This window comes from Sus scrofa, chromosome 2, assembly GCF_000003025.6.
Source record: "Sus scrofa isolate TJ Tabasco breed Duroc chromosome 2, Sscrofa11.1, whole genome shotgun sequence".
Lineage (NCBI taxonomy): Eukaryota > Metazoa > Chordata > Mammalia > Artiodactyla > Suidae > Sus > Sus scrofa.
In genome coordinates, this window is record NC_010444.4 from 119,914,417 (window position 1) to 119,941,007 (window position 26,591).

Sequence of the window (26,591 nt, forward strand, 5' to 3'; positions counted from 1 at the left end):
AATAAAACTATTGAATATAAGAAAACACAAATAGACTCACAGATATAGAGAATAAACTAGTGGTTAACGGTGGGGAAAATGCAAGATAGGAGTAGGTGTTTTAGAGGTACAAACTACTATGCATAAAATAAATAAACTACAAGAAAACTTTGTATAGCACAGGGAATATAGGAAACTTTTTCTTTTTTCTTTTTTTTTTTTTTTTTTTTTTTGGCTTTTTAGGGCCATACCTACGGCATATGGAGGTTCCCAGGCTAGGGCTCAAATCGGAGCTACATCTGCTGGCCTAAGCCACAGCCACAGCAACGTGGGATCCAAGCCCACTGAGCGAGGCCAGGGATCAAATCTACAGCATACCTCATGGCAACGCTGGATCATTTAACCCACTGAGCAAGGCCAGGGATTGAACCTGTGTCCTCATGGATGCTAGTCATATTCCTTTCCACTGAGCCACAACGGGAATTCCAGCAACATTTTATAATAACTATCAATGGAGTTTAACCTTTAAAATTTGTGAATCACCTGAAACTCATACAATATTGTATATCAACCAGACTTCAATTTAAAAATTTTATATTGGAGTTTCCATTGTGGCTCAGTGAGTTAAGTACCCAACAGTGTCCATGAGGACATGGGTTTGATCCCTGGCCTCACACAGTGGGTTAAGGAACCAGTGTTACCGCAAACTGTGGTGTAAGTCAAAGATGCAGCTCATGTGGTGTAGGTTGCAGATGCGGCTCGGATCCTGCGTTGCTATGGCTCTGGCGTAGGCCAGTGGCTACAGCTCCGATTGGACCCCTAGCCTGGGAACCTCCATATGCCGCGGGAGCGGCTCCAAGAAATAGCAAAAAAAAAAAAAAAAAAAAAAAAAAAAGATGCAGCTCAGATCCTGTGTTGCTGTGGCTGTGATGTAAGCCTGAAGCTACAGTTCCAACTTGACCCCTAGCCTGGGAACCTCCATATGCTGTGGGAGCGGCCCAAGAAATGGCAAAAAGACAAAAAATAAATAAATAAATAAATAAAAATAATAATAACAAAATGTAATCTTCTATAGCATTTTTTTTTCATTTAATATCAGTTTTCATGTCTTTCATTTGTCTTGGACCAAACATTGAATTAGATAACTGCCTGAGCTGGATGACATCAGATTAATATTTTATGGGATGACATCAGATCAATACCTCATAGCATGATTTCCCCAAGTGTAATATACATCCACTGATATATGCGAAATGATTTTGAATGGTACACAGACAAGTAATTTTTAAAAGTTGATTTTAATTATGTCAGAAAAATGTATCATTGGCAAATCAAATCCCTGATTCCATGAGAATTTTTGCTTCAGGCAATGCTAAAGTGGAAATCATTAAAGAACCAATAAAACTTTAATAATAATATAGTGAGATGTATGACATTCACATTTCCACATGGAAGTCGCCCAGCTGCACTAACACTGTGTGTGCCTTTCCCCACCCCGACTCTGCAGGGAGGAGGAGGGACTCATCTGACTACATAGAGTGTGGGAGAAGAGCTGAGCATGCGCACTTAGCCCCCTTCCTCAGTCCTGCAGACTGTTCCCTGCTCAAGGGTGCTATTCTTGGAAAAGGTGTATGAAGGGAAAGGGGTTGGGGAGAAGGCCTGACGTTTTCCAGCTGGGCCAGCACCTAGATAAGTGACTAAATCTGATCAAGGAGTGAGAGAGATATTAGCAAACACACGTGGCTACAGTCCTAAAGCCACAGGCCCCAACCAACATTATCAGCATCAGAGCTCGTATTTTCAGTTCTATATGTCTGACTCAGAAGAGTCTCTCTCAACTTGTTCCAAACTCAGGCCCCCTGATCCTCTCAGTGTGTGAAGCTACGAAAGGAATCTCAGAAATATGGGTGTATACATTCCATGAAGACAGTGAACATGGATTTGGTTACTCTCTGTATCTCATCTCCCAGCACATCCCAATGATTAAGACTGGGTGGGAGTTCCGGTCACGGCCCAGCAGTAACAAACCCGACTAGTATCCATGAGGACGAGGGTTCAATCCATGGCCTTGCTCAGTGGGATAAGGATCCAGCATTGCTGTGAGCCGTGGTGTAGGTCACAGACACAGTTCGGATCCTGTGTTTCTGTGGCTGTGGTGTAGGCTGGCAGCTGTAGCTCCAATTCGACCCCTAGCCTGGGAACTTGCATATGCCACAGGCATGGCTCAAAAAAGACAAAGAAATAAAAAATTTTAAAAGGCTGGGTAACAAATGACCCCAAAATATAATGATGTAAAGCAACCATTTGTTATGCTTATAATTTTGAGCATAATTGTAATTATGAATTCAAACAGGCACAGAGGGGATGATTTTCTTTGCTCTCTGTTATCTGGGATTCTCTGAAAGCTCATTTACTCACATGGCTGGCAGTTAATGCTGGCTGTTGGCTGGAGACCTCGATCTCTGTTCTCATGTGTCTCTCCATGTGATCTTTCTGCATGAGCTGGTTTGGGCTTTCTGGAAGCACAGCGGCTGGGTTCCAAGAGTGGTCATGCTGACAGAAAGAGAGACTGAAAATAGGTGGAAAGTAGTAGTCTAGCCTTGAAAACCATGCAGCATTATTTCCACCACATTCTATGCACTGAACCAGGTTTGAGGAGGGAAGTGGAATAGGTTCTGGGAAAGCCTGTGGGTCTAGAGGTAGTGCTGGAGCCATTTTGGAAAATATAATGTGCCACACAGAGTAGCAGGGTCTAAGAGAAATCATCTTCCCCTTATCAAATCTGTAAAATTGCTGTTATAAGACTATGCTACAATTTGGTCATTGCATACGATATTGTGGGTCTATGAAGTGATTCCTCTGGATTATTAATCAACTCTGAAGAAGGTCTGTCCTTCAGCATGGAAATAAGAAAGGGGTTGAGGTGGGCACCAAGGTGGATGAGTAGGAAGAAAATGAGAATAAAGCACACAGGACACCACTGCCCTGTGGGAGAGAGGAGGATGGCACTTGACCCATGGAAACAGGCTAGAACATAGAAGAAAAGAATTCAAAGGAGTTGTCTGTGAAATTGTCTTAGTGGTATAGTGAAGTTATTGTAAGATCTCAATCTTTATATTGAAAACCTTTGTATTGTGTGCAATTTTTTTTTTCTTTTTAGGGCTGCACCTGTAGCAAATGGAGGTTCCCAGGCTAGGGGTTGAATCATAGCTGCAGCTGCTGGCCTACACCACACCCACAGCAACGCGGGATCCTTGACCCACTGAGTGAGGCCAGGGATGGCACCCACATCCTCAGGGATACTCGGGTTTGTTTCTGCTGCACCACAACAGGAAATCTGCAATTTTTTTTAACAAGTATTTTTTGACCAATATTTTATTATGAACAAGTGTCAACCTATAGCCTAAAATAATTTAGTCTATTTGGAATTAATTAGAATTCAATATATATTTACAGGCCTTTTTTGAGTAAAAATTCAAATTTATTTATTTTAGTATGAGTTAATGTCTCTTAGTATTGAGATAGCGCAATGTTTAGGAGTTCTGAGGCGCATAGCTTTATTCTTGCTCAGCCAAAGTGATGAAGTGGGAGCAGCATCCTCTGGACCCAGCTGGGTGGTGGCCACAGGAGTTGGACTGGAAGAAGAGTCTCATAGAAAGGCAAGGCTTGAGGGCACAGAATGAGACCTGCTTGGCTTCACCTGGAGATGCTGCCCATGCATTAGATCCCAAAAAACCTCACTAACCTTCAGATGTAACCTTGGAGCATCACCTTTCTGTTACATATATTCATGATGAAGTTCCAGTCCCTACCAGCATGATTTTGGACCCCCAGTACTTGTAAAGCACCATCTAGGTATTTTTGAGAATATGCAGGATGCTCTCTTGTGTGTGTAACAAACTGCCTTTGTCCCTTCTTGCTGCCTCACCTACTGATTTTGCCGTGACTCATGAAGCATACTGAACCCGTCAGTGTGTCCCCAACTCTGGCCTCAGGGAGAGGACACCACAGCCCTTCTGTGAATTCAACCCCAATTTTCCCTTGATCCCTGAGAGCCCTGTAAAGACTAAGTTAAGGTGAACAAGGCATTACTGAGAGCTTGGGCACAATGAAATGAACTATAGGAGTTCCTGCAGAGGTTAAGTGGGTTAAGACTCTGGCGGAAGCAGCTGGGGTGGCAGTGGAGGCATAGGTTTGATCCCTACCAGGTGCAGTGGGTTAAAGGATATGGTATTTCTGCAGCTGCAGTGTAGGTCACAGTTGTGGCTTAGCCTGGGAACTTCCCTATGCTGTAGGTGTGGCCATAAAAAAAAGTACCATGTATAGTACATAGCCTCACAGTCCTGCTAGATATGGTTTCCTGAGACCCCATGCTCAGACCTGCTCTGAGGCCTCTTAGAGGGCTGCCTCCTGCCTCCACCTGGAAGGAGAAACCTGGCTTCCCTGCAAAAGTCCTGAGATTCATATCACATTTTACACTCTTCTGCTGGGCAAGAAGAAGGAGTTTCTCACATCCTGTTGGTCTGTGGCCCAGCATCTCTTTCCCTCAGCCAGAATCTGCCTCTTCCCAGAAGGACTGAGAGAAAACAGACGCTCCCTTTAGGACAAGCCTTCCCCACCCTGTCCACCACTGCTGCCTCCCGGACATGATCTGGTCCCTTGGCTCCAGCAGGACACTCACAACAGAAAACACGTCCAACAGAAATACCTTGCCAAAGTCTGGCATGTTCCGTAATGACGGCCGGATGGCTCCCCAGCCAGTCCGGTTCCTTTCAGCATCTCCTGCAGAGCAAGGTGACCATGACCATGACCATGACCATGTCTCTCCTCTAGTCTCCTGTGGACTCCAGCTTCACCATACACACCGTCTACACAGACAAAAGATCCCTTTACTCCAAAGTAACAATAACGACTAAAAAGACGTAAACCTAAATCGTATGACACCCAGAGCATTTAGCTTATTTATCATAATACCTGAATAGAGATACATGAATACATCACAGTTTTCTCAAAACAAAAATGTGGAGCTTTTTGACTTACTTTTTTTTTTTAATCGTATTTATGTTATGGAAAGACTGTCCAAAGATACTGGCCAAGAACAAAAATCAGTCTTGAGCAAAAGTAAGTCAGAAAGTTCTAACAACTTTTAAATCACCTTTCCCCCCAATTTTCTATTGTCCTCAACGTTTCTAAAAATATCAGGTTATCCCATAACACATATTTGTCTTCTATCTGACAAAGAATTGAAGGCTTTCCGTGATTAACACATGCTTGGGTACTCACTACTGCATGGTGATAGTTAACTACTGTATTTGTTGATGACAACATGTATTTTGAACCTCTGATAAGTTCCTGTTGTCTGCCAGAGACCAAGAAAGATTGTTGTATAACCTGCCATAACAGCGAAATGCACGTCTTCAGAAGGAGGCAAAACTAAGTGCATCTATCAGCTGCAGAGTCTGAAGAGGCTCATCTGATCCCAGATGATACTGTCTTCTATTCTTACGCTACTTGTGCCCTTTTGCTCATGATTTGGACCTTTTCTGCCTTAGAAACCCAGGTGTTCACAGCAGATTCTTGCCCCATGGTCCAGTTGACTGCAAGTCTATGAATCTGAACCTGGCTTGAAAAAAAAAAAAATACCTTTTGACTGGGCATTCAGTTCACAGCAGCCAGCCTCTTATTCAACTCTGGAAGCTGTATTACTTTATTTTTCTGTGAATCAAATTAATTCCAACTCTTGGCCAGTATTCTGCCAGGCTGGTGGGAATTCACTTTTAGGTTTTTATTGGAAGCAATTCCTTCCCTGACTCAGAACTGCACAAGAATTCAAGAAACTTATGTGATGCTGAAAAAGTAAATATTCTAGGTTTCAGTTTATCTTTGAGGTCACTGATAGGCTTATTGCTTAAATCTGTATGGTCCCTGGAAATATCCTGCTCTGTGCCAAGGCTGGAGGCACCGGTTCTCAGAGTCCAGCCCTCCTGGGTGCAGCATAAGTGAACTCTTTTCAAAATACTTCCACGGAAGAGGGCACAAGTCCTTCTAAAAGATACTTCCTTTTCCATTCAGCTGTCATTCACAATCCCCAACCTACACAACTCCTGAACACTTGCCATAATTTCTCCAGTTTAAGCTTGGGGGCGGGGGGAGGCCAGGAAAGATTGTCCCAAAGTCACTTCTTTGTCCCCTTAGGCAAACTCAAAGACAGACAAAAATCAAGGGAAAAAAAAAAAACAAACCTCAGTGGCCCATAATCTTTCTGATTTCTGTAAAGCAGCAAAAAAAAAAAAAAAAAAAAGAAACAAATTATATTCCCTTAAAAAAAAAAAAAAAGTTGCTACAATTCAAAACAAGAGAATTAGCTGGGCCCATTGAAGAGAGGTCCCTGTTTTCAGGGCAGTTCCTTGTTATCTGGTAGTAGAGCAAAGACAAACAAATTTCTATAACCTAGAGCAGAATATGTAAATGTTGTGTTGATGAAAAATTTATCAGTTGATTTAAGGAAGAAATGGAAAATTTTATTCGGGATAAATATGAGGATTATAACCTAGGAACAACATCTCAGAAAGCTTTGAAAACGGTTTCATCCTTTAGGAATCATGGTGCAGTTGGCTAAGGTTTTTTTAAGTTCATTTTTCTTTTTAGAGCTGCACCTGTGGCATATGGAGGCGCCCAGGCTATGGACTGAGTTAGAGCTGCAGCTGCATGCCTATGCCACAACAACAGCAATGTGGGATCCTTAACCAACTGGGTGAGGTCAGGGATCAAACCCACATCCTCACAGACACCATGTTAGGTTCTTAACCTGATGATCCACAGCAGAAACTCCTGGATATGTTTTTTGGAGACAGTGGGCTATACATTAAATGAGAGTTACACAACCCAGATCTAAGCCCCTTATAAGATCTGGAAGAAATGTTATCTTCTAAGCTGTCTTGTTGGTGCTAGCAGAATGTTGCTCTTTAAGGTTGAGCAGGCATTTCTGCCTATGGCAGAGGTTTGGTTGATGCATAATGCAGATACACAGTGCATAGTAGGGGGGAGAGAGGAGGATAAAGGGCAGAGAAAAAAAATTCCTGTTTAAATTTTTCTTGTCTTGCCAAAAAATGTGGATTTTATTTCATAGTGTCAAGAAAGTGAAAATGAAATTCTAGAAAAGCCCAAAGATGGAGAGATTTTGTCCCACTGGGGAACTTGTGAAGGAAGTGGTTTTTGATCTGGGCCTGAAAGAGTTGTTGGAATTACCCTCAGAAGGTCAGGTACTGGGACAGAGCGCATTTTGGGCAGGAGACAGGAGAGCAAGGCCAGTGAGGTAGCAAAGTGTTATTTGTCTAGAGAACAGGGAGGCCTAAGATCCAAATGGAAAATCTGGCTCATCTGGGCAGAGGAACGGGGAATGGGGAGGAGGGGGCAGGAGCTACATGAGTTGTAGTCCTAGCAGGAGCTGGGATGCAGCTCTAACAGGCTCTTGCAGTCATGTAGACTTAAGAATGAGTATTAGACAGATGTGAGCAACTCGAAATGCCATTACTCCAGATCCAAGCCTCATCTTATGCAGGCAGGGGAGGGGTGATGGGCTAGTGTTGCTGCTGGAAGAGCAGGGGCCTCTGGCTCCTAATAAGCCCCAAGAGAAATGCCTTTCCTTACGTCCTAGGGGCTTTTTCTGTTCACTTTAGAATATGAGGGTATTTGACACTTTTTTTTCTCCCCTAGGACTGCATGTGTGGCATATGGAACTTCCCAGGCTAGGAGCTGAATCAGAGCTGCAGCTGTAGGCCTATACCACAGCGATAGCAATGCCAGATCCAAGCCACGTACCTGCAGCTCATGGCAATGCCGTATCCTTAATTCTCTGAGCAAGGCCAGGAACTGAACCTGAGTCCTCATGGATACCAGTCAGGTTTGTTACCACTGAGCCACAACAGGAACTCTTGACACCTTTTATTTTCTATTTCATGACTTACTTAGCTACGATTCTGGGACAGTGTAAAAAGCTCACTTGCCCCCGTCACCTAAAGCTGTAATTCTGGTGGAAAATTTTGCTTCATGGATTAGAAATGGTGGAGGATATTTACATATTGGAGGTTTCCTTGGGCACACCTCTGAGTTTTTCTGTAAATGCCTCTATCTTTGGAGTTATGGTGTGTTTTGTAAGTTTTATTAGTAATTAAGTGAAAGAAAAATGACTACAGTTGAATTGTTTAAATTGATGTTATCAGGGGTAAAAAGGTGATGGAGATTTAGTTGCTATGATCTTTCCTTCATTACTTCACCAAATATCTGCTGGGCTCCCAAGTAGTAAAAATCAGTTGATTTTATCTGCCCAGGACTTAGTCTTCCCTCTCCCCTTTCTTCTCAAAAGAGTATTCAGATTTCCCTTGGTGACCTTACCCATTCCTCCTCCACTAATCCATTTCACTGGGCGATACTGGTTCCACCCCTGACTCCAGAGGCAAACAGATGACCCAGGCCAGGGCCGAGCTCACACGCTGCTGCCCACAGTGAATGGGCCAGGGATGTGCATATGATGTAATCAGAGCCCATACAGCTAAATTCCAAAATTTCTATGGAAAGACTGTAAAGAAATAAACCCTTATCTTGCCAAAATTGAAATTGAAATTGTAAACCTGGAGATAGGGGGAATCCTCTTATACCACAAGGGTAGGCCTCAAAGTCAAGAGAAGTGGTGGGCAAGGTAAGAGTACTAAAAAGCTCTTTGGACCCTTTGACCCACTCGTGCCTGAGGATCCCCTGGACTTGAAAAGTACATGAGCACATTTTCTTCAGGTCACTTGGATCACATTTTGTCGCTTGCAACTGAGTGAGTCCTAATGAAAATAAGCTGGAATACTGGTCTGGTGCCACGGGGGTGTAACCATGACCGCAGGTGCCGAAGACTATAACCTGTGCTCTGTTAAAAAACTAGGAAGAAAGCACAGATCACTCCCAACTTTGCTATGACAGAATAATTAATTGGATCCCCTTGAGGGAAATACGACTGTCCATCCAGCTTGAGGAGTTCCTGAGTATTTCTCTTTTAAACTATGAAGTCAGGAACCAGTTGACAGATTTCAGACAAGAAGGCCACAGAATCACCATTGAGTTGGCCACATCATTAACTTTCTGTCCCTGCTTAATAGTTTTTCTCTCCTGCCAAAGGTCCAGTGTGTCCTAGGTGGAACCAATGTCTATTTTGGTCTTTCCATTACCTAGCAATGTGTCCCTGGGTAAACTGTTTGATCTGCATCTGCCTACATGTCCTTATCTCTGAGATGGGGAGGGGAGAAATAATATCCCTATTTTACTCTTAAGGATTTCTCTGAAGTGACAATAACGTTTTTCTAAACATGTAAAGGTCCAGTAACAATAAAAGGATCAACATGTGTACTTAAATACTCTAGGCAAACTTTGTCTTTATTTTGAGTTGGCTGAATAGCCTTAGATACAGAGGCTTGCTGTCAAATGTTTAACAGACTCTCTTGAAGAGAACAGCTTTGATTTGTAATATTGACCGATTGCCACAGTGTAAATATTCCCACTAGAGCCAATTTAATCTATCAATCAGCTTGTGAAATTCCTCAATATTGACTCCCATGGGGTTGTGTGAACCTGCCCTGGCATACCTCTGCTCAGGTGCAGTGGCTAACCTTAACCTCACCTGCCTCAATTTCCTCATTCATCAAAAGATTTGTTTGACTCTATGCTCACTCAGGTACATTTCCTCTTCATGACTCCAAGCTAGCATTATTTTATTTTATTTTATTTTATTTTATTAATTAATTAATTTATTTATTTATTTTTGTCTTTTTGCCGTTTCTTGGGCCACTCCCGCAGCATACGGAGGTTCCCAGGCTAGGGGTCCAATCAGAGCTGTAGCCACTGGCCTAACCCAGAGCCACAGCAACACGGGATCCAAGCCGCGTCTGCAACCTACACCACAGTTCACGGCAACCCTGGATCCTTAATCCACTGAGCGAGGCCAGGGATAGAACCCGCAACCTCATGGTTCCTAGTTGGATTCGTTAACCACTGAGCCATGACGGGAACTCCAAGTTCATCAGTGAGATGAGTCCTGCATGAACTTATTATAATTACACCTTCATCTGCTGAAAGGGGCATCACAGTGATCTACTGTTGTAATGACGCTTTTTCTTCTTGTCATATGTGCCCAGGAGGCTAATCAATCTTCCGTTGTATTACATATTACATTATATATAATAACTATTATACTATACTATACTATACTAACTATTCTATTATAATTGTAATGCACATATAACTTCCTAATTCTATAATATTTCTATCCCTCTTGTGCAAGTAATTTTTCTGGTTGCACTTTTAGGTAAATATTGCATGAACCACTATGGTGTATGATATACAGACACAAATATGTTAAGCCGATCACCACCTCCTTGACCTTGTATAAGGATGTCCCTCAGACGACTGACTGAGGCTTACATCAGTGCTCAAAACCACATTCAGTAGATCTCTTTACATCTCTCTGTGCGTAACTCCAAAAGTAAACAAAATGCCCCTCATTAAGCAACCTGAGGCATGTTTTCAAATAGTACATGAAGCCATCACATCTTCAACCCCTCAAAAAGCTCAGTGACTAAACCAAACAAACAATCCGTCAAGCTCTTCTATTGAACATGGGCAGAATCCTAAATTGACTGTGACTAGATCATTCACTTTCTCACAGACTCAGGGGACTTCCTGTTGGTGTTAAGTAATCTCTGTCAGTGTCAAGCTTCTGACAGCGCTGGAGGCCTCACACGAACACACTTGACCAATGAACAGTGTGGAAGTGGTTGAAAAGTGATGACATCAGGTGACAGGTTCTGCCCTGAAGGGGTCCTCTTCAGCCAGGGCAGCTTGCTATGACCTCTCTCTGTTACCTCATTTCTCGGGGCTGAGTTATCTTGCTTGTTTTGTAATCAAGAATGTCAACTACTATTTGTGGAATGACTTCATATACATGGTTATTCATTGCAGAATTGTTTGTACTTGTAAAAGGTTGGAAATCACGTCAAAGTCCATTGGTACAGGACTGGTGGACTAAACTATGGTACATTCATACGATGTAATACCAGACAGCCAGCCATCAGTCAAAAAGGAAGGGGGAACTTTTTAAGATTTTATAAGTGAACTGCACAAACTTGAGAAAGCTACTATGTTGTATAAACAAGGGGAAAAAGTAAATGAGGAAAAAGAAGAAAGTGGTACCATAGGTTAGGTCACATCTAGAGAGGAAAACTGAGAGCCTCGGATGGGAATGAAAAAGATACTTTTCACCATGTGCCTTTCATATAGCTTGCATTCTCTCTGACAGTTTTACCTAGTCCAACACACACACACACACACACACACTCTTCACTCACTTCTCTCCCACATACACTTTCTTTCAAGAAGTAACTTCATGTGGGAAAATACACATTTACTATTTTAACTATTCATAAAGCTGCAGTTCAGTTGCATCAAAGACATTCACAATGCCGTGTACCTATCACCATTAACTATACCTAAATCATTTTCATCAATCCCAACAGAAACTCTGCACCCATTAAACCCTGACTCCCACTTTCTCCTACCCCTTAGCCTCTGGTAACCTCTAGTCTACTTTATTTCTCTGTGAATTAGCGTACTCTAGCTATCTTGTCTAAGTGGAATCACACATTATCTGTCCTTCTGTGTGTGGCTTATTTCACTCTTCTGCATACGCTTGTAAAAGAAAACATCTCCCAACAAGATAAAATTGTGAAAGTCTGCAATGTTTTTCATGTGTTTAGAGATAACTGACCTTGTGAAACATGTGGACGTGCCTCGGACAAGGTAGCATCAGCTTTTGGTGTTTTCCTAGAAACTCCACTATAGCTTTTAAAAGGTTAACAAGTAGCCCAGCTTGCGAATGCCTTCCTTGCTCTGAAAATGAAGTGAAATAGCCACCATTTACCACAAGCCTTGGAAAAGCCTCACATTTGCTAGGTTGGGGTCCCTAACGGCCTTCACAGGGTCCAGGGAATTGGACCTGAAATTGTATGCAAATTTGTCATGTGCTGGCCTTTCTGGAGCATTTTTTAACTTTTGAAGATTTTAAAAGTGGTCTCTGAGTCATGAAAAAGAACAAGACTAAGCACCATTGCTAAATGCTGTCCCTTCCCATGAAACATAGATAAAAGCCCTTCTTTCATCAACCAATTTGTCTAAGGACAAGATTAATGAACTCACACTAAAAGATAAGCCTCTGACATGGGCCTGGCACTTCTGACTTCTGAGCAATGGAGCTGGAGAGAAATAAATTTGTGTTGCTTAAGCCACTTGGTTTGTTGCAATATTACAGCAGCAGTAGGAAACCAGTGCAGTACCATACTTATGATTACCACAGTAACTCATAACAAGTTTTCTGGATTTTGTGACTATCTCTATGCAACTTACAACAATGTCTAATATGTTACAAGTACTCCATAAATGTTCATATTCTCCTCAAAGATGAGAGGAAGCAAAGGTATAAAGATGCAAATAATGCTATGAGATGATATAAAACCATAATCAATGACCTAACCGGAACTATCTTCAAAGGACTTTACCTTCTGATGAAGTTACCAGAGATGACAGATTCCTAAGAAAATTGCCTTAAGTAGGGGCAACGAACTCAAATGCATGTATGGGTTTTGCAGGTAGCATACACAAGGGAAACAGGCAAGGTGGGGACTGCCACAGATAGGAGAGGTGGCCCCAGCCAAGGGACAGACCCCCACCCAGCCAACTGGTATCCCTGAAAGTGCAATGTGGGTTCAGTCTTGCCAGATTCATCAAAATCCATTCCTTCTTCTGGGAAATCTCCAGTTGTTAAGTGGTGAAGTTAATACACACAATTTTCAGACAAAACTGATTAAGTCTACGAGCCACACTAAGGCCAGAGGCCCTCAGGTTGGTATCTCTGTCCACTTGGTGAACACGTATAAAAGCCCCAAGAGGTAAGCTGCTCTTCAACATCATTTTTGGGCTTTTTTTTTTTTTTTAGGGCCCCACCTGCAGCGTATGGAAGTTCCCAGGCTAGGGGTCGAGTTGGAGTTGCAATTACACCACAGCCACAGCAATGCCAGATCCAAGACACATCTGGGACCTACACCACAGCTCACAGCAACCCCAGATCCTTAACCCACTGAGCAAGGCCAGGGATTGAACCTGCATCCTCATGGATACTAGTCAAATTTGTTACTGCTAGGCCACAATGGGAACTCCCAGCCTTTTTATATTCTTATATCACAAAAGCATCTTTTGTGATGGTTTTGGTAGTCTACCTAAATCTGAGAAGCCATGAATCATATGAAATTCTCAACATGTTAAAGAGAAAGACAACTTCAAATTATGTTCAAATCCAGTTTTATTAAAATGATTTGGCAATTTTGGCAGCAGTACAAAGTCTTTGACCACTGGACACATTAGAATGAATTTATATTTTTGGTTTGTTGTGGGTTTGGATACATGTACTTTTCTAAAGCTCCTGCCCTTCATTTCATTATCAAATGGCCAAGTGCCTTAACTTTCTCTATCTACAATACCCTATTATTTATAGAACAGGAATTTGTAAAATAAGATTGAAAAAATAAAATGCACGGATTCAAAAAATTCTCTTCCAACATTAAGAACGTACAAAGTATACTGAAGACACCTACATTTAGTTCTCGAAGTAACAAGGTGGGTGGTTTGATGTCTTGTTTTTATTTATTCCTAATTACAGTTCAGAGACCAAAGGATTTCCAAAAACTATAAAAACCTTTGTTGATACTCTCCAGATGGTACCAATGGATTTAGAGGGTGAAACCAGTAGAGCCTTGAGCTGGCCTTTAAAATCACAAGCCTTTTTATCCTTAGTGGGAGTTTTTTTCTTCTATAGTAGCTCAGGGCACTATTTGCTTACTTAATGCCTTATAATTAGCATCTGCCTTATAGTAGATCTAAATATTGGCTTTGTAAAGTGTATTACTGGAAAGAAAATGGTGGGAAGCCTTCCCGTCCATGGCAAAACTTTCACCAGACCTTGAAGTAAAACATCCAGAGGGTTTGGTGCTCCTTAGTTGTTCTCCAGGGACCCTGAAGTTGCCTGTAAGGAAGGAAAAAAAAGAAAGCTAGGTAAGAATCTTGACCTAAAACATCTCTGCTTGTTCTAAGTAGTCCTGCTTATCTAGCAGTGTAGGAAAATTCAGGACATGGCAATGGAACCCTGTTGTTTGTTCCTGCGATAACAGTATCTCTTGGAGATTGAAATGCAGGAAACAAAGGAGGGTGATCACTTGAGAAAACTCTGTCCTAGCTTCTCTCAAAGGCTGTACATTCACAAGATTAATAAGAATTTTCAGCCTCTGGCTTCATGCATTGTCTATTTCTGCATTCTGATGAATAACTCTAACTTCTTTGCAGAACAGATACTGACTCATAGACCTTGAAAAACTTAATGGTTTCCAAAAGGAGACAGTTTAGGAAGTGGGGGATGAGCTGGGGTTGTGGGATGGAAATCCTATAAAATTGGATTGTGATGATCATTGCACAACTATAAATGTAATAAATTCATTGAGTAATAATGAAAGAAATAACTACAGACCATTCCCCTGAATGGCTGATTTATTTCAGAGACAGAAGACTGCCATCTCATATTATGGTTGGTTGCCATCACTACTCAAAGAGAAAGCAACCTGGCAATCAAAACAGGCAAGTTTCTTTATATTATCAGAATTAGCACTCCACTTTGCAAAGGTTAATTATGCAAACTATTTGTGCATATTTGTGCAGGTCTCAGTAAATCAGACCTGTAACATTAACAGGAATAAGTATACATTTTGAATTTTTTCAATAATCAATTCTTTGCATCTAAGGTGTTTGTCTGTTTGTTTAAGGGCTGCACCCATGGCATATGCAGGTTCCCAGGCTACGGGTCGAATCAGAGCTGTAGCCACCATCCTATGCCACAGTCACAGCAACACCAGATCATTGGATCCTTGATTGAACCTGCATCCTCATGGATGCTAGTCAGGTTCGTTTCCACTGAGCCACGATGGGAACTCCCCTAATATATATATATATATATATATATATATATATATATATATTTTATCCATTGAAAATATAGTCTTCGGGGAGTTCCCCGGTGACCTAGCAGTTAAGGATTAGGTATTGTCACTGCTGTGGCTCAATTTCAGTCTCTGGCCTGGGAACATTCACATCCTGTGAGTGTGGAAAAAAAAAAAAAGGAAGAAAATGTAGTTTCCGAAGTTTAACAAAATAAGTTTAATAGGAAGTTCCCATTGTGGCTCAGTGGTAACTACCCCAACTTATATCCATGAGGATGCAGGTTCAATCCCTGGCCTTGCTCAGTAGGTTAAGGATCTGCTATTGCCATGAGCTGTAGTGTAGGTCGAAGATGTGGCTTGAATCCTGTGTTGCTGTGGCCATGGTGTAGGCAGGTAGCTGCAGCTCCAATTCAATCTCTAGCCTGGGAACTTCCATATGCCGTGGGCGCAACCTTGAAAAGCCAAATAAAAAAAAAAAAAAAAGGAAATACTGTGTCTTTCCCCCAAATTAAGGCTCATCTCATTCTCCAATTTAAGAATACTTGAAACTTAAGATATTCAAACAATATCTAGAGCAAAAAAAAAAGCAGTGTATCAGTATAACGCTGCCAACTCACAAAGTGTTTAAATAGAGAAGAAAGCAATTATACTTACAAGTGGAGTCCTGATTCCAAATTTGCTATGGAATGTCATGGTGACTTTGTTTTTATGTCCTGTTCTTTGATCAAAGGCATGGCACGTATCGAAGGGTGGACTGTACAAGTGAAGGCTCACAGCAGGTTCTGTGTGACTCATATTCTCTACTCGATGTAAGCCAATGGAATCTAAACAATATCCACGATGAAAGAAAAGGTGAAGAAGGTTAGACGACAGCTGTAGGTAAAAACTTTGTCCATTGCCCAAGATCCTTAATAATTTGATGGATTTAATAAAAATTACTTAGAACTGAACTTTTGAGTTACAGACAATAAATGACATACACTCTGCTTTTTCTTAAAAACTCCCCTACAACTGCAGCATAAGAATAAAAAGGCATCCATATTACAAGACAACGGAAAAAGAGAAAACTTTTAAACTTAAAAAATAACTTAAAAAAAAAAAACTTGAAAGCTTAAAAGTAGATGGATGGTGGGATTCCTGCCATGGCACAGTGAAAACAAATGAGGTTTTGGGTTCGATCCCTGGCCTTCCTCAATGGGTTGAGGATCCAGCGTTGCTATGAGCTGTGGTGTAGGTTGTAGATGCGGCTCAGATCCCGCATTGCTGGGAACCTCCATGTGCTGCAGGTGTGGCCCTGAAAAGACAAAAAAGACAAAAAAAAAAAAAAAAAAAAAAAAAAAAAGTAGATAGATGGCTTTGCAGAAGAGAGAAAGCTAAATCCTCAGTTGTCCTTGGAGACAGCCAGGAAATAACCTGATTTACATCCTGAAACTAACAAACAGCTCAGCAACTGTACTGGTACTTCTTAAGATGAAGGTGAAGAGGGGCTACAGATATAAGATCTGGTTGAGGGAGTTCCTGTCATGGCTCAGCGGAAAATAACCATGATGACACAGGTTCGATCCCTGCCCTCATTCAGCAGGATAAGGATCAGGCATTGCCATGAGCTGTGGTATATATCACAGACTATGGCTTGGATCTGGCATTGCTGTGGCTATGGAGTAGGCCAGTAGTTACAGCTTCGATTCGACCCCTAGCCTGGGAACTTCCACATGCCGAGCGTGCAGCCCTAAAAAGACAAATAAATAAATAAATAAGAACTGGTTGAAACCTATTCAAGCTTTGTCTTAAACCCTTTTCATCACTTCTCCCTCGCCTTTCTTCCACCCCTGATAAAAGCCTGAGATCTATTCTCTAGAAAGAGTACAACAGATGAATCCAGGACTGGTGGATACCCAGTGAAAAAAGGTGACTTAAATGAAAATTTACACACTGAGTGGTAAGATCTCTACTTTCTTCACCACATAGCCACCAGAATGCTGCCAGACAGGAATTTCTTCTCCATGCAGAAGATGGGAAGCAGATTCTCTGAGAACCAGGTCAGCCCAGGAAAGAAGTCCTGAAAAGATTGCCACTGGTTGTTCCTCAAGGAAAAAGCTTTACCAGATTATCCTGAAGTGAAGTCCAGTTGACCAACACTATCCATGTGTGAAAGTTACCAATGTATTTTTTTGTCCTGGTTTTTTAAATATTAGCACCCAGCTGAGGTTACTAGACATGCAAGCAGAGCCTCTAGTATAAAGATACAACCTGAAAAAAAAGATGACTTGAAATAAAACACTACTCAAGGGAAGACTTTAAAAAATAAAACCCAAAACTTATCATCAATATCCTCATAGAGATAAAATACTATTTAAAAAAAGGACTAGAGAATAAAGAGGTTTTAGAAATAAAAAGATAGCAGAAATAAAAATCTGAGTAGAAGAGTTAGAAGAAAAAACTGAGGAAGACTCAAAGAACAAGGGGACAGGAATTCCCTGTGGGCTTAGCAGGTTAAGGAACCAGCGTTGTCACTGCAGTGTCTCAGGTTACTACTGTGGCATGGGTTCAACAAAAACAAAACAAAACCCACCATCACCACCAAAAACCAAAGGGCCAAAGATAGAATATAAGAAGGTTTAAAAAAAAAACCCCAATGCCCGCCCCCCAAAAAAAACCCCACAATCCTAAACCAGAAGACTACTTCAGAAGGTTGAATATCTGAGCAATAGGAGTTTCAGAAACAGAACAGAAACAACAACAAAATCAAAGTAACAACTTGAGAATATTTTCTTAATGTGAAGGACATGCATTTATGGATTGTAGAACCTGAGCTTCCAGCGTAGCGAGTGTCGTGAAACAAGTGCATGGCTATGATACTGAGGATGTGGAAGAGACCCAAAGAGAAGGCCCCAAAAAATTTGAGAAAGGAAAAAGAGGTTTCATAGATTCAACAATCAAGATGGTATCAGGCTGTCAACAAGACTGGAAACTAAAAGACATAGGATGACTTTCATAATTCTGAGAGAAGATGACTGTCAGGTCGTGATTTCACATCCAGCTAAACTATCAAGCTACTTGCAAAGGTTGAATATAGAGAATTTTAGATACCAAAGGTCTGAAAAATTTACTTTCCATGAACCTTTTCTCATAGGGGCTTTGAAGGGTATGTTCTACCAAAACAAGGACATGGAGTCAAAATGAAGCAGACACAAGATCAGCAAACAGGGGATCAGCAATAGGAGAAAACAAAGGGAAAGACTGGATGATGTAATGGGACCCCAGGATGACAGTGGAGCCCTGGCTGAAGGAAGTCAAAAGGCCTGGGGAGATGCCTTCAAAAGATTACAAGAAATAGATAAAATATCTGACTTTTATAACTATGTTGATAAGGAATTTATAAAGTAAGGAGAGAATTTGAGGATTACTTAAGGAAGGAATTCAGTGTATTACTGCAGTTAGTACAGGCACCTATTTGGTCTTCTGCTTTATGATATAGCTCCATTAGTCCACATGTCAAAGAAGAGCAAAGCCTAGAAGCAGAAGACTTTGGCTTTATTCCAGCTAGAGGGACTACCTTTGACCAACTCAGAAATTCAGTTTTACTCATTTTAAAAACTAGGGCCGAATTCTCAGATCTGCCAGCTCTTCGATTCTATAGCTTACTGCTTGTAAAAGAACACTGGCTTAAGCATAGTCTTCAGCAAAAGTTAATGACTCTAAAGAAATGACTTCCCTTTATACAAATTCCAATTTCAATGCACTGACCACCCATGGCAAGCAAAGCTCTCACAAAAACAAGTCACCCATCCTTTTGAGAAGCCCCTGAGGCTCATGCTTGATGCCTATTAATAATCCCATCATCATCATCATTATTATGTCTTTGCCTCCTTTTTCTTTACACCCATGATTTACCCTCTGCCACAATACTTTGGCCCTTTCTTGGTGATACCTATGGATGCCAGCTTGCTTCAGGCAATGTCCATCTTTTGCCTATTACAACAGGCAAATTGATCTCCTTGTCCCAATTCTCCCTTTCCTCACCCAATGACTCATATTGCCAATGAAGTGATCAAGACATTCCCAAACACAATTCTGTTGACCAAAGAAAGATCTTACTCTAAGCTGGTCTTAGAGGCTCAAGCCCTGATCTCACTTCTCCTATCCAAACCCATTTTTTTTGCCCTCCAGCTAGACCATTCTTGCATAGTTTTCATTCTTTGCAATGGCTGGACCTTCACTCATGCTCTTCTTTATACTCAAGATATCTTTCCTTCTGATCACTATCCATCTTTAGCCTTCTTCCTGAATCTGTAAAAATCAAAAGTTAAAAATTTGTGGCTTTTGAGTAATTACTCTGCAGAAATATTTGGCTTATCCTAAACCAATCTTTTTCTGATTGGCAAAATTTCCCACCTCTATGGAAAAAGAAGTCAAGACGATTTCATTGTAGCTGGGTGGCCACTGTTGTCTCTTTAGGCAGGGTGGCTTGCACACCAGTCCCCACAGCCTATTTCTGGCTTATTCCACTCACCTTACCTGCTTGGCTCCTAGAGACTTTTGCATTGAGGACTCTTGAAAAAAAATTTTTTACGTGTTCTTCAAGGTCTAACCTAGCTTCCCAAATACTCTGTAACTCTAGCTGAAAAGGCTTTTGGCTTTATTGTGAGCAGTACTGGAAATCTGGTGTGCCTTCTATAAATAGCAACCCTCAAATGTTTCCTGCTACCTGAAAAAGGAACCCCTTTGTGTTATGTGAATGGGGGAAAAACTTCCTATACAATCAAATCTAAGTGACTTGCATTCTTAAACTAATGAACAAATTTTAGGCCAAGTATCAAGGCCAATATTAAACTTTAAGACAAAAGAACTTAGTGTGCCAGAAAAATCTCTGTAGTATTTTACATAAGTGGGACAGCATTCCAACTAAGACTATGGACTTTGGAATTAAATTTTTGGGGATTCAAATCCTGAGTGACCTTGGACAGGTTAATTTTCCCATGTGTTGGCAATTTCATTTGTAAATGGGAATAGAAAAGTTATTTCATAGAAGCTTTAAGCAGCTTTCTGGAAAGTGATGAAGTCCTTCAGGAATACAGACATTAGCCACTGCCTCTGCTGAAGAACATCTGTCTCTCTCATATCACATTTAAGGGAAAGAATGAATTCTTTGTAAGAGATCTATAAATCACTGCTAAATAATGTACTTTGTAAAGTTTCTCTTGAGAATACTCTTTAAGCTGTATGCACTTTAGTAAAACAGGGACTAGCTAGCATGCTAAATCACTTCCAGAACATTTCTTTACATTTTCTAACCAAAGACGAATACTTTCAACTTGGCCTCATGCCTATATTAAGACTCTACTTATGTAAATTCATGTTTAGTTCTAACTGTTCTAAGACTTGGTAGGTTAATGTCTTTTCAATGGATGCTAAACTGTGTGCATATGTTTTTAATAAGTGATTCCAAGCTTTAAAAAAAAAAACCAAACACCCCACAGCTTCTAAGCAGATGAAATCATGATTCCATGATCCAAGTTCTAATGCACACGTGTAAGTAAGCAGTACTTTAGATGGGAGTTGAAGGTTTTTCCCACTTGCTGTTAGAAAAATGGATTGAATGTTACCGTTGATGTAGGCACACTGGTTTTCCCTCAAGATTCTTTCAGACTTCTTGATCATCTCGTTGGATTTTTTGTCAGGCCAGGCAAATAATGTCTCCTTTAGATTTCCTTGCAGCATCTTCAGAAAGCAGTGGGAGTCGGTGTGATCATGGATACTGCTATACATACACAAAATGACAACTGAACTCAGCAGATGGTCTAGTACCCAGACCTGTAGCAGTCTGCCCAGAGCTTAAAGCTGCAAACGGTCAATAGGACATCTCCCAGGCCAAAATCCATGTCCGTTGGATTTTTGTATGTCACTGATTTATAATTCAACATTGTTGAGGACAAGGTGTTAAAATACTATGTCCTCCGCATCAATGCATAAAAGGGGTACAGTTTTGATGCACACCCCTACTGAAGGACAGTTCATTGTTTAAAACCTTGTTGTAATATTACTTTGATAACAGAGACACAAAACCAGTAACCATTTACCTTCTCTAAGATATAGCTTTTAATAACTCAATTAAGCTGGGCTAGAACTGGATTTTAAAACTACAACAGAGAACCTTTAGAAGGAATAAAGATAATCATCTGTAATAACTGCATCACGTTGAGAAGATCACCTAAAAGAGTTTTCCCTCCATGGCTTTTTTTTTTTTATCCTTCCTTTAAGGAATAAAAGGTATGTATATGTGTGTTACCACATGAAAATTATACTGCAAAGTATATATAATGTTAACTTTTTGTAGATTTACAGCATCCTATCCCTTATTACCTCCCAATATTTGTGGGAGAAAGAAAGCAAAGTGAATTTGGGGAAAGAATTTATTCCTGTAATCTTAGGGGAAACAGCATCTAAGTTTATTAAGCAGTATTAGCTATAGGGTTGATTAAAAGATAAGACATGAACTTGTATACGCTATTAGCATTTATTTCATATGTTGGATTCTATTAACCCATATATGTACTATAAGAACTTGTTTTCTAATTCACAGAGCCTTTTCTGTTGCCTGACATATAATCTGCTTTCAAAAAATATTGAGAGAATGAAAACTCCATTCCATATGAGCAAATAAATGTACTCTGTAGACCTAACTTACAAAAACATAGAAATTTATGTTCCCTCTTTTGCATCAAAAATGATTCTGGATATAGGTTTTTTTTTGATTGCTTATTTATTTTTTACCATTCTCAAAAGACTGAGCACGATCTTCTTAAAAAGGAACAATACTTGGGGAGTTCCCTTTGTGGCTCAGCAGTTATGAACCTGATTAGGATCCATGAGGATGCAGGTTTGATCCCTGGCCTAGCTTGGTGGGTTGAGGATCTGGTGTTGCCTTGAGCTGTGGTGTGAGTCGCAGACGCAGCTCGGATCCAGCATTGTTGTGGCTGTGGTGTAGGTTGCTGGCAGCTGTTGCTCCAATTTGACCCCTAGCCTGGGAACCTCCATATGCCTCGGGTTTGGCCCTAAAAAGAAAAGAAAAAAAAAGCAATACTTAATTGGTAGTAAGATGTGCAATATATAAGGTAAGGAAAAATTAAGGAAGAATTGGTGTTAAGTTGCTTTATTGTCTGTAAAGAAATTTTCAAATTTGTGAATTGTTTTCTAGGTCCAAATCTGGATCCTTTGGTCTTTGATCCGACAACTGTTTACACACTTCAGTGCACCACAAAGGTCAAGATTTAGCACTTCCATTGAAAGTTTAACTCCACAGAACACAGATTAAACTGATCACTTACCAGCACCTCCTTGGATTTACCACTCATTTTGGGGGCAGATCTGCCACACATGGTATATGTCTAACACCGCCCCCCCCATGCTAATTCCCATGAGAATTTGTGCTGGGATTAGGAGACTCTGTGAACAAATTATTGTAACACACAATTTGTTAGTGTTTAGAAGGTGTGTGGCCAGCTTGGCACTGTACTTTTTCTATGCTTGAATAAATACTAAATATCTGTGAATGAATAATTGTATTACCTGCCATGTCCTTCACCCCAACATAGAATCATTAGATTAAATTTTCCATTTCCTTGATCCACAAGATTTCGGGTGTACCTAAAAAGAATGTTTTCAGAAGTTTGAATTTAGTTGATGAAACAAACACTGGGAAAAATAAGTGTATCATTAAGTATCATTCATTTACAAATGCTAATGCTCTGCCTCTAAGCAACTTTAAGTGGGGTTGTCTCATTAGAAGTTGAGCACAAATGAAAACAAATGTTTTTTCAGTTCTTTTGGACATTTTTGTATTTTGAATCATATGTATAGCTGCTCAATATTAATTTATGGCTTGAAAAAGATAACAGGAAAAAAAAGCGAATTTTTTGATTCTCCATGTGACAGCCTCAAAGTGATAAAAAGAATAAAAGTTTCTCACAGAAAACATTTGCAAAGTGAGATCCTGCTCTAAGCAAGAATGTTGCTATTTTTTCCCCCTCCCTGTTGCTAAACCACAATCCGATAAACAAGGTTTCACTAAATAGCTGTTCTAGAATTCTCCTTAGTTTTGCCATAGCCCAGACACAAAGGACAACACATTCAAAAGCATCATAATGAAAAGCCATCTACAAATGAAGTAGGGGTTGACCTAAGTACCAGAACAAAAGAGACTACGCTAGCGAACTAAAATAACAGGCTAAACCTTTTACAATGAGAAGAAATTAGTAATTGGCCTCCAAAAATTTCAAACCAAAACAACCGCACCCACACTACTCCCCCCCCAACAAAAAACCAAAATCAACTTTTAACATTTCTAGTGGTACTCTTGCCACCATCTTAATTAGTAAAGTTTGATAATAGTGATTCATTTAGATTCCTTTTTCAGGAAAGGAATCTGTATCCCATTTGGGGGTAATATATGTTCAAATGGTCACTGTGTTCTACGTGCTCCTTCCTCCCCTCCCCTCCCCCAGCCTGGAGGCAAAGTGCTGGCAGAGGAGGATCAATGAGAGAGCTGATTAGTAAGTACTTTGAGATGTCAGGCATCCTTACTTTGTAGCCCTTTATGACCTAGCAAGGGGCTGGGGGCACACAGACTTCTCAGTTCATGGTAAACTTGGTCCTCCTTCTCCCTCCACCTGTCCTAGGGTTTACTTCTGGTCCCACACTGCGACATACTCTTTCTTGATTCTTCTGCCTTGGCCTTCCCAAGATCACAGATCAGACTCCTTCACAGTGCTGAGACCCTTATTACATGCAAAAAATAACCATCATGTTGATTTCTGCTCTCTTGCCTCCCTCCAGCCCATTATCTGAGCTGTGCCTCACAGACCTGTCGAATAGATGGATCCAATGAGTTGCATTTCCGTTGGCTTAGAGCTTGTCAATCAAGATGAATTCAAGGCCCCTGGAAATGCCCAGCTTCTACGATTTGAAAGCTCTTACAGCCTACCCTGGTTAATTCATTTCACTAGGTCAATAATAAATCTAGGCAGAAGAAAACTAATATGGCACCATACATGCATCAAGTTTAGTGTTGGTTTAGACTGTGAGCTCTGGAACAATAAGGCTAATTTGTCTTTTTGCCGTTTCTTGGACCGCTCCTGGGGCAGATGGAAGTTCCCAGGCTAGGGGTCGAATCAGAGCTGTAGCTGCCAGCCTACGCCAGAGCCACAGCAACGCGGGATCTGAGCTGCATCTTCGACTTACACCACAGCTCACGGTAACACTGGATCCTTAACCCACTGAGCGAGGCCAGGGATCAAACCTGCAACCTCATGGTCCCGCCACAACGGGAACTCCCACAATAAGGCTAATTTGGATCTTGGAGCCACTAACTGACATTAGTTTCACCTTGAGGTAATCCAACCTTTTCATTGAGTACCATTCCTCACCTGTAAGATAGGGATAAGTATGGTACCTATCTCATAGAGCTGTTGTGAGGTTAATATATGTGTCAAGTGACTGGAAGAGTACTAGAGCCCCTAACAAGTCCTCAATTACTTGGAGCAAATGGCAAAATTAAACGAGACTCTGATAGCGTCACTGGCAGCCACAGAAGGATAGGAATCAAAGGAATTTCCTTGAGCCACTTGCAAGCGGAAAACAGGACCCTCAAGAGCTCACTTTCTAATTCAACTCCTCAAATTCAATTGAAACCACCCTTGCCCACAAAACTTTACCAAACCCACTTGCACATGTTGAGGTAAAGGGACTACAGAAACTGCTTTGAAGGAAAACGTCACCTTTCTTTATTCTGCTCTTTTCAACTAACTAGCCGCCTTTCCCAGCCCTCCACACAAACCACCAGTAAGCCCGTAAGTGCTGGCTGCGCTTTGGAAAAGAAGCCCTCACTCTTCAGGGTGACTAAGTTTTACTTATCGCCCCAGAGGACTGGAAGAGCGTTTCATTTTTACTTAATCTCCAAGCCAGGGCTGCAAGGAGTGGTCTCCTAGGGCATCTCACTCACGAACATCTGGGAAGCAGGGGCCTTCAATTTACATTCCAGACCCTCAGATCTGAGGATAAGGGAAAACCTATTGCTTGGGGCTGAAAAAGAAGTACTCCGTTTAATTCTCGAACCTGACAGTGGGTTTAAATAAACCCGCAGTCCGTGGTGGTGGTGGGGGTAGTCAAATTGGTTTGGGAGAGGGGGCAGCATAAACCAAACAACAGCAGCTGAAAACTCCAAGATGTTATTTTAACAAAAATTCCCTTTGGCAGAAGCCTGGTTGCAGGCGACCCAGGGAGCAGTGATGGAGAATTGGCGTCGGGTAAGTGTGTCCTGCACTGTCACCCCTTTCTCCCGGCGGCCGTTGGAGTTCTCTCCTGGGAGCCCCTCCAGTTGGTCCAGCCAGTCGGAGCCTGGGTGAGTCCGGCCGCCAGGATTTCTCCCAGCCATCTCCTCGATGTCCGAGAGGAGCAACGGCTCAAAAGGAGAGAATATTGCTCCTGGGGCCGGGGAGAGAGGAGGAGTTGCGGGGGGGGGGGGTTCGGGAGCCGCGAGTTGATCCGCGAGAACAGAACAGAAAACCCGCAGCCGCGCGATGGCCTTCCCTTCGGGAGCCCGCCGCCGTCTCCGGGCACTGGGACTCACCTTCTGCTCAACCGCGCCGGGGTGTGGGAAAGGCCCGAGGACGCGGGGAGGGTGGGCGCGTCGGGCATCTGGCAGCTGGCGCTCTCCGGGAGTCAAACCCCCACCCACCGCGCCCGCTGGGACTCCGAGTCACCGTAGGCCTGCGCCCGAGATCCTCACCTGTACTGGTCGAACTTGGCGTACATGGCCCACTCCGCGGGGTCGCTCTCATAGGCTTCCATGACTGCCTGCACCTCCTCCACGTTGACCTCTTCGCTGGCGAAGAGCTGGTGCAGTATGCGGATCAGATCCGCCAGGGTGCGTGGCTTGAGCACCTCGGTTTGCTCCATCCCTTGAGCAGCTGACGCGCGTCTAGCTGCTGGGCTGCGACGAACGAGCTGAGAGAACGAGGAGCTGGGAGGCGAGGGTCCCCTAGCTGCTAGCTATACAGTTGCACACAGACACAAAGCCCCCAAAGGCACGAGTGCCACAGCGTAAAGAAACCCTTGCCAAGATATCAAGAGGTACCCTGGCAGCTTGGCCGTGGCGGACCTCGGTACCCGCCAAGCATGCAAATCGGGACCAAACCTGCTAGGTTCAGCCTCCCTGGGCCCTTTTTAAGCTCTCGGAGTCGGCGGGAATGTACCAACGGCCCTCCGAGGGTGGGGAGAAGCTGGGAGCGACCTGATAAGGGTGGCAGAAGGGGGATAAAGCTTGCAAAAAAGGCCCATGCACACGGTCCCAGCTCTTTCGATACTCTGGCCATTGCTGAGCCCTTCTCTCCTGGGTTCCAGCCCTCGCGGTGGGCTTCGTGCAATCTTTCCCCCACCTTAGCAGGGCGCGTTTTGGAAGCCCATCCCAACCTCTGTCCACCCCACCCCACCCCCGCCGCCTCTCTCAGAGGCCCCTCTCCACCGCTGCGGTTCGCGACC

At 42.1% G+C, this 26,591-nt stretch overlaps 1 protein-coding gene and 1 long non-coding RNA gene across 4 annotated transcripts; both read right to left on the reverse strand.

Annotated features, from left to right (window-relative positions):
• On the reverse strand, positions 1,057-12,998 carry LOC106509530. 2 transcript variants are annotated; one of them, XR_001307147.2, is made up of 3 exons: positions 11,783-12,998; positions 4,688-4,847; positions 1,057-2,548 (listed from the first exon to the last, which is right to left on the reverse strand). It is a non-coding gene; the product is annotated as an uncharacterized LOC106509530 (long non-coding RNA). The 2 variants fall into 2 exon arrangements; XR_001307146.2 differs by having other exon boundaries at positions 2,174-2,532.
• On the reverse strand, positions 13,352-26,274 carry CDO1 (cysteine dioxygenase type 1). 2 transcript variants are annotated; one of them, NM_001167643.1, is made up of 5 exons: positions 25,840-26,009; positions 22,623-22,700; positions 20,660-20,814; positions 15,708-15,877; positions 14,060-14,089 (listed from the first exon to the last, which is right to left on the reverse strand). In NM_001167643.1, the coding sequence occupies exons 1-5, from the start codon at positions 26,007-26,009 to the stop codon at positions 14,060-14,062; spliced, it is 603 nt and encodes a 200-aa protein (NP_001161115.1). The 2 variants fall into 2 exon arrangements, 1 of the variants encoding a protein (NP_001161115.1); XR_002339836.1 differs by having other exon boundaries at positions 13,352-14,089; positions 15,708-20,814; positions 25,840-26,274.

Bases quoted from the DNA above. Each gene is read 5' to 3' on its own strand.
- CDO1 (NM_001167643.1), bottom strand. From the start codon at position 26,009: ATGGAGCAAACCGAGGTGCTCAAGCCACGCACCCTGGCGGATCTGATC. The intron at 22,701-25,839 runs GTGAGGATCTCG...CATTCTTTTTAG, and splicing joins GCCAAGTTCGACCAGTACAG to GTACACCCGAAATCTTGTGG. The intron at 20,815-22,622 runs GTAATACAATTA...GTGTATGTATAG, and splicing joins TGGGGTGAAGGACATGGCAG to CAGTATCCATGATCACACCG.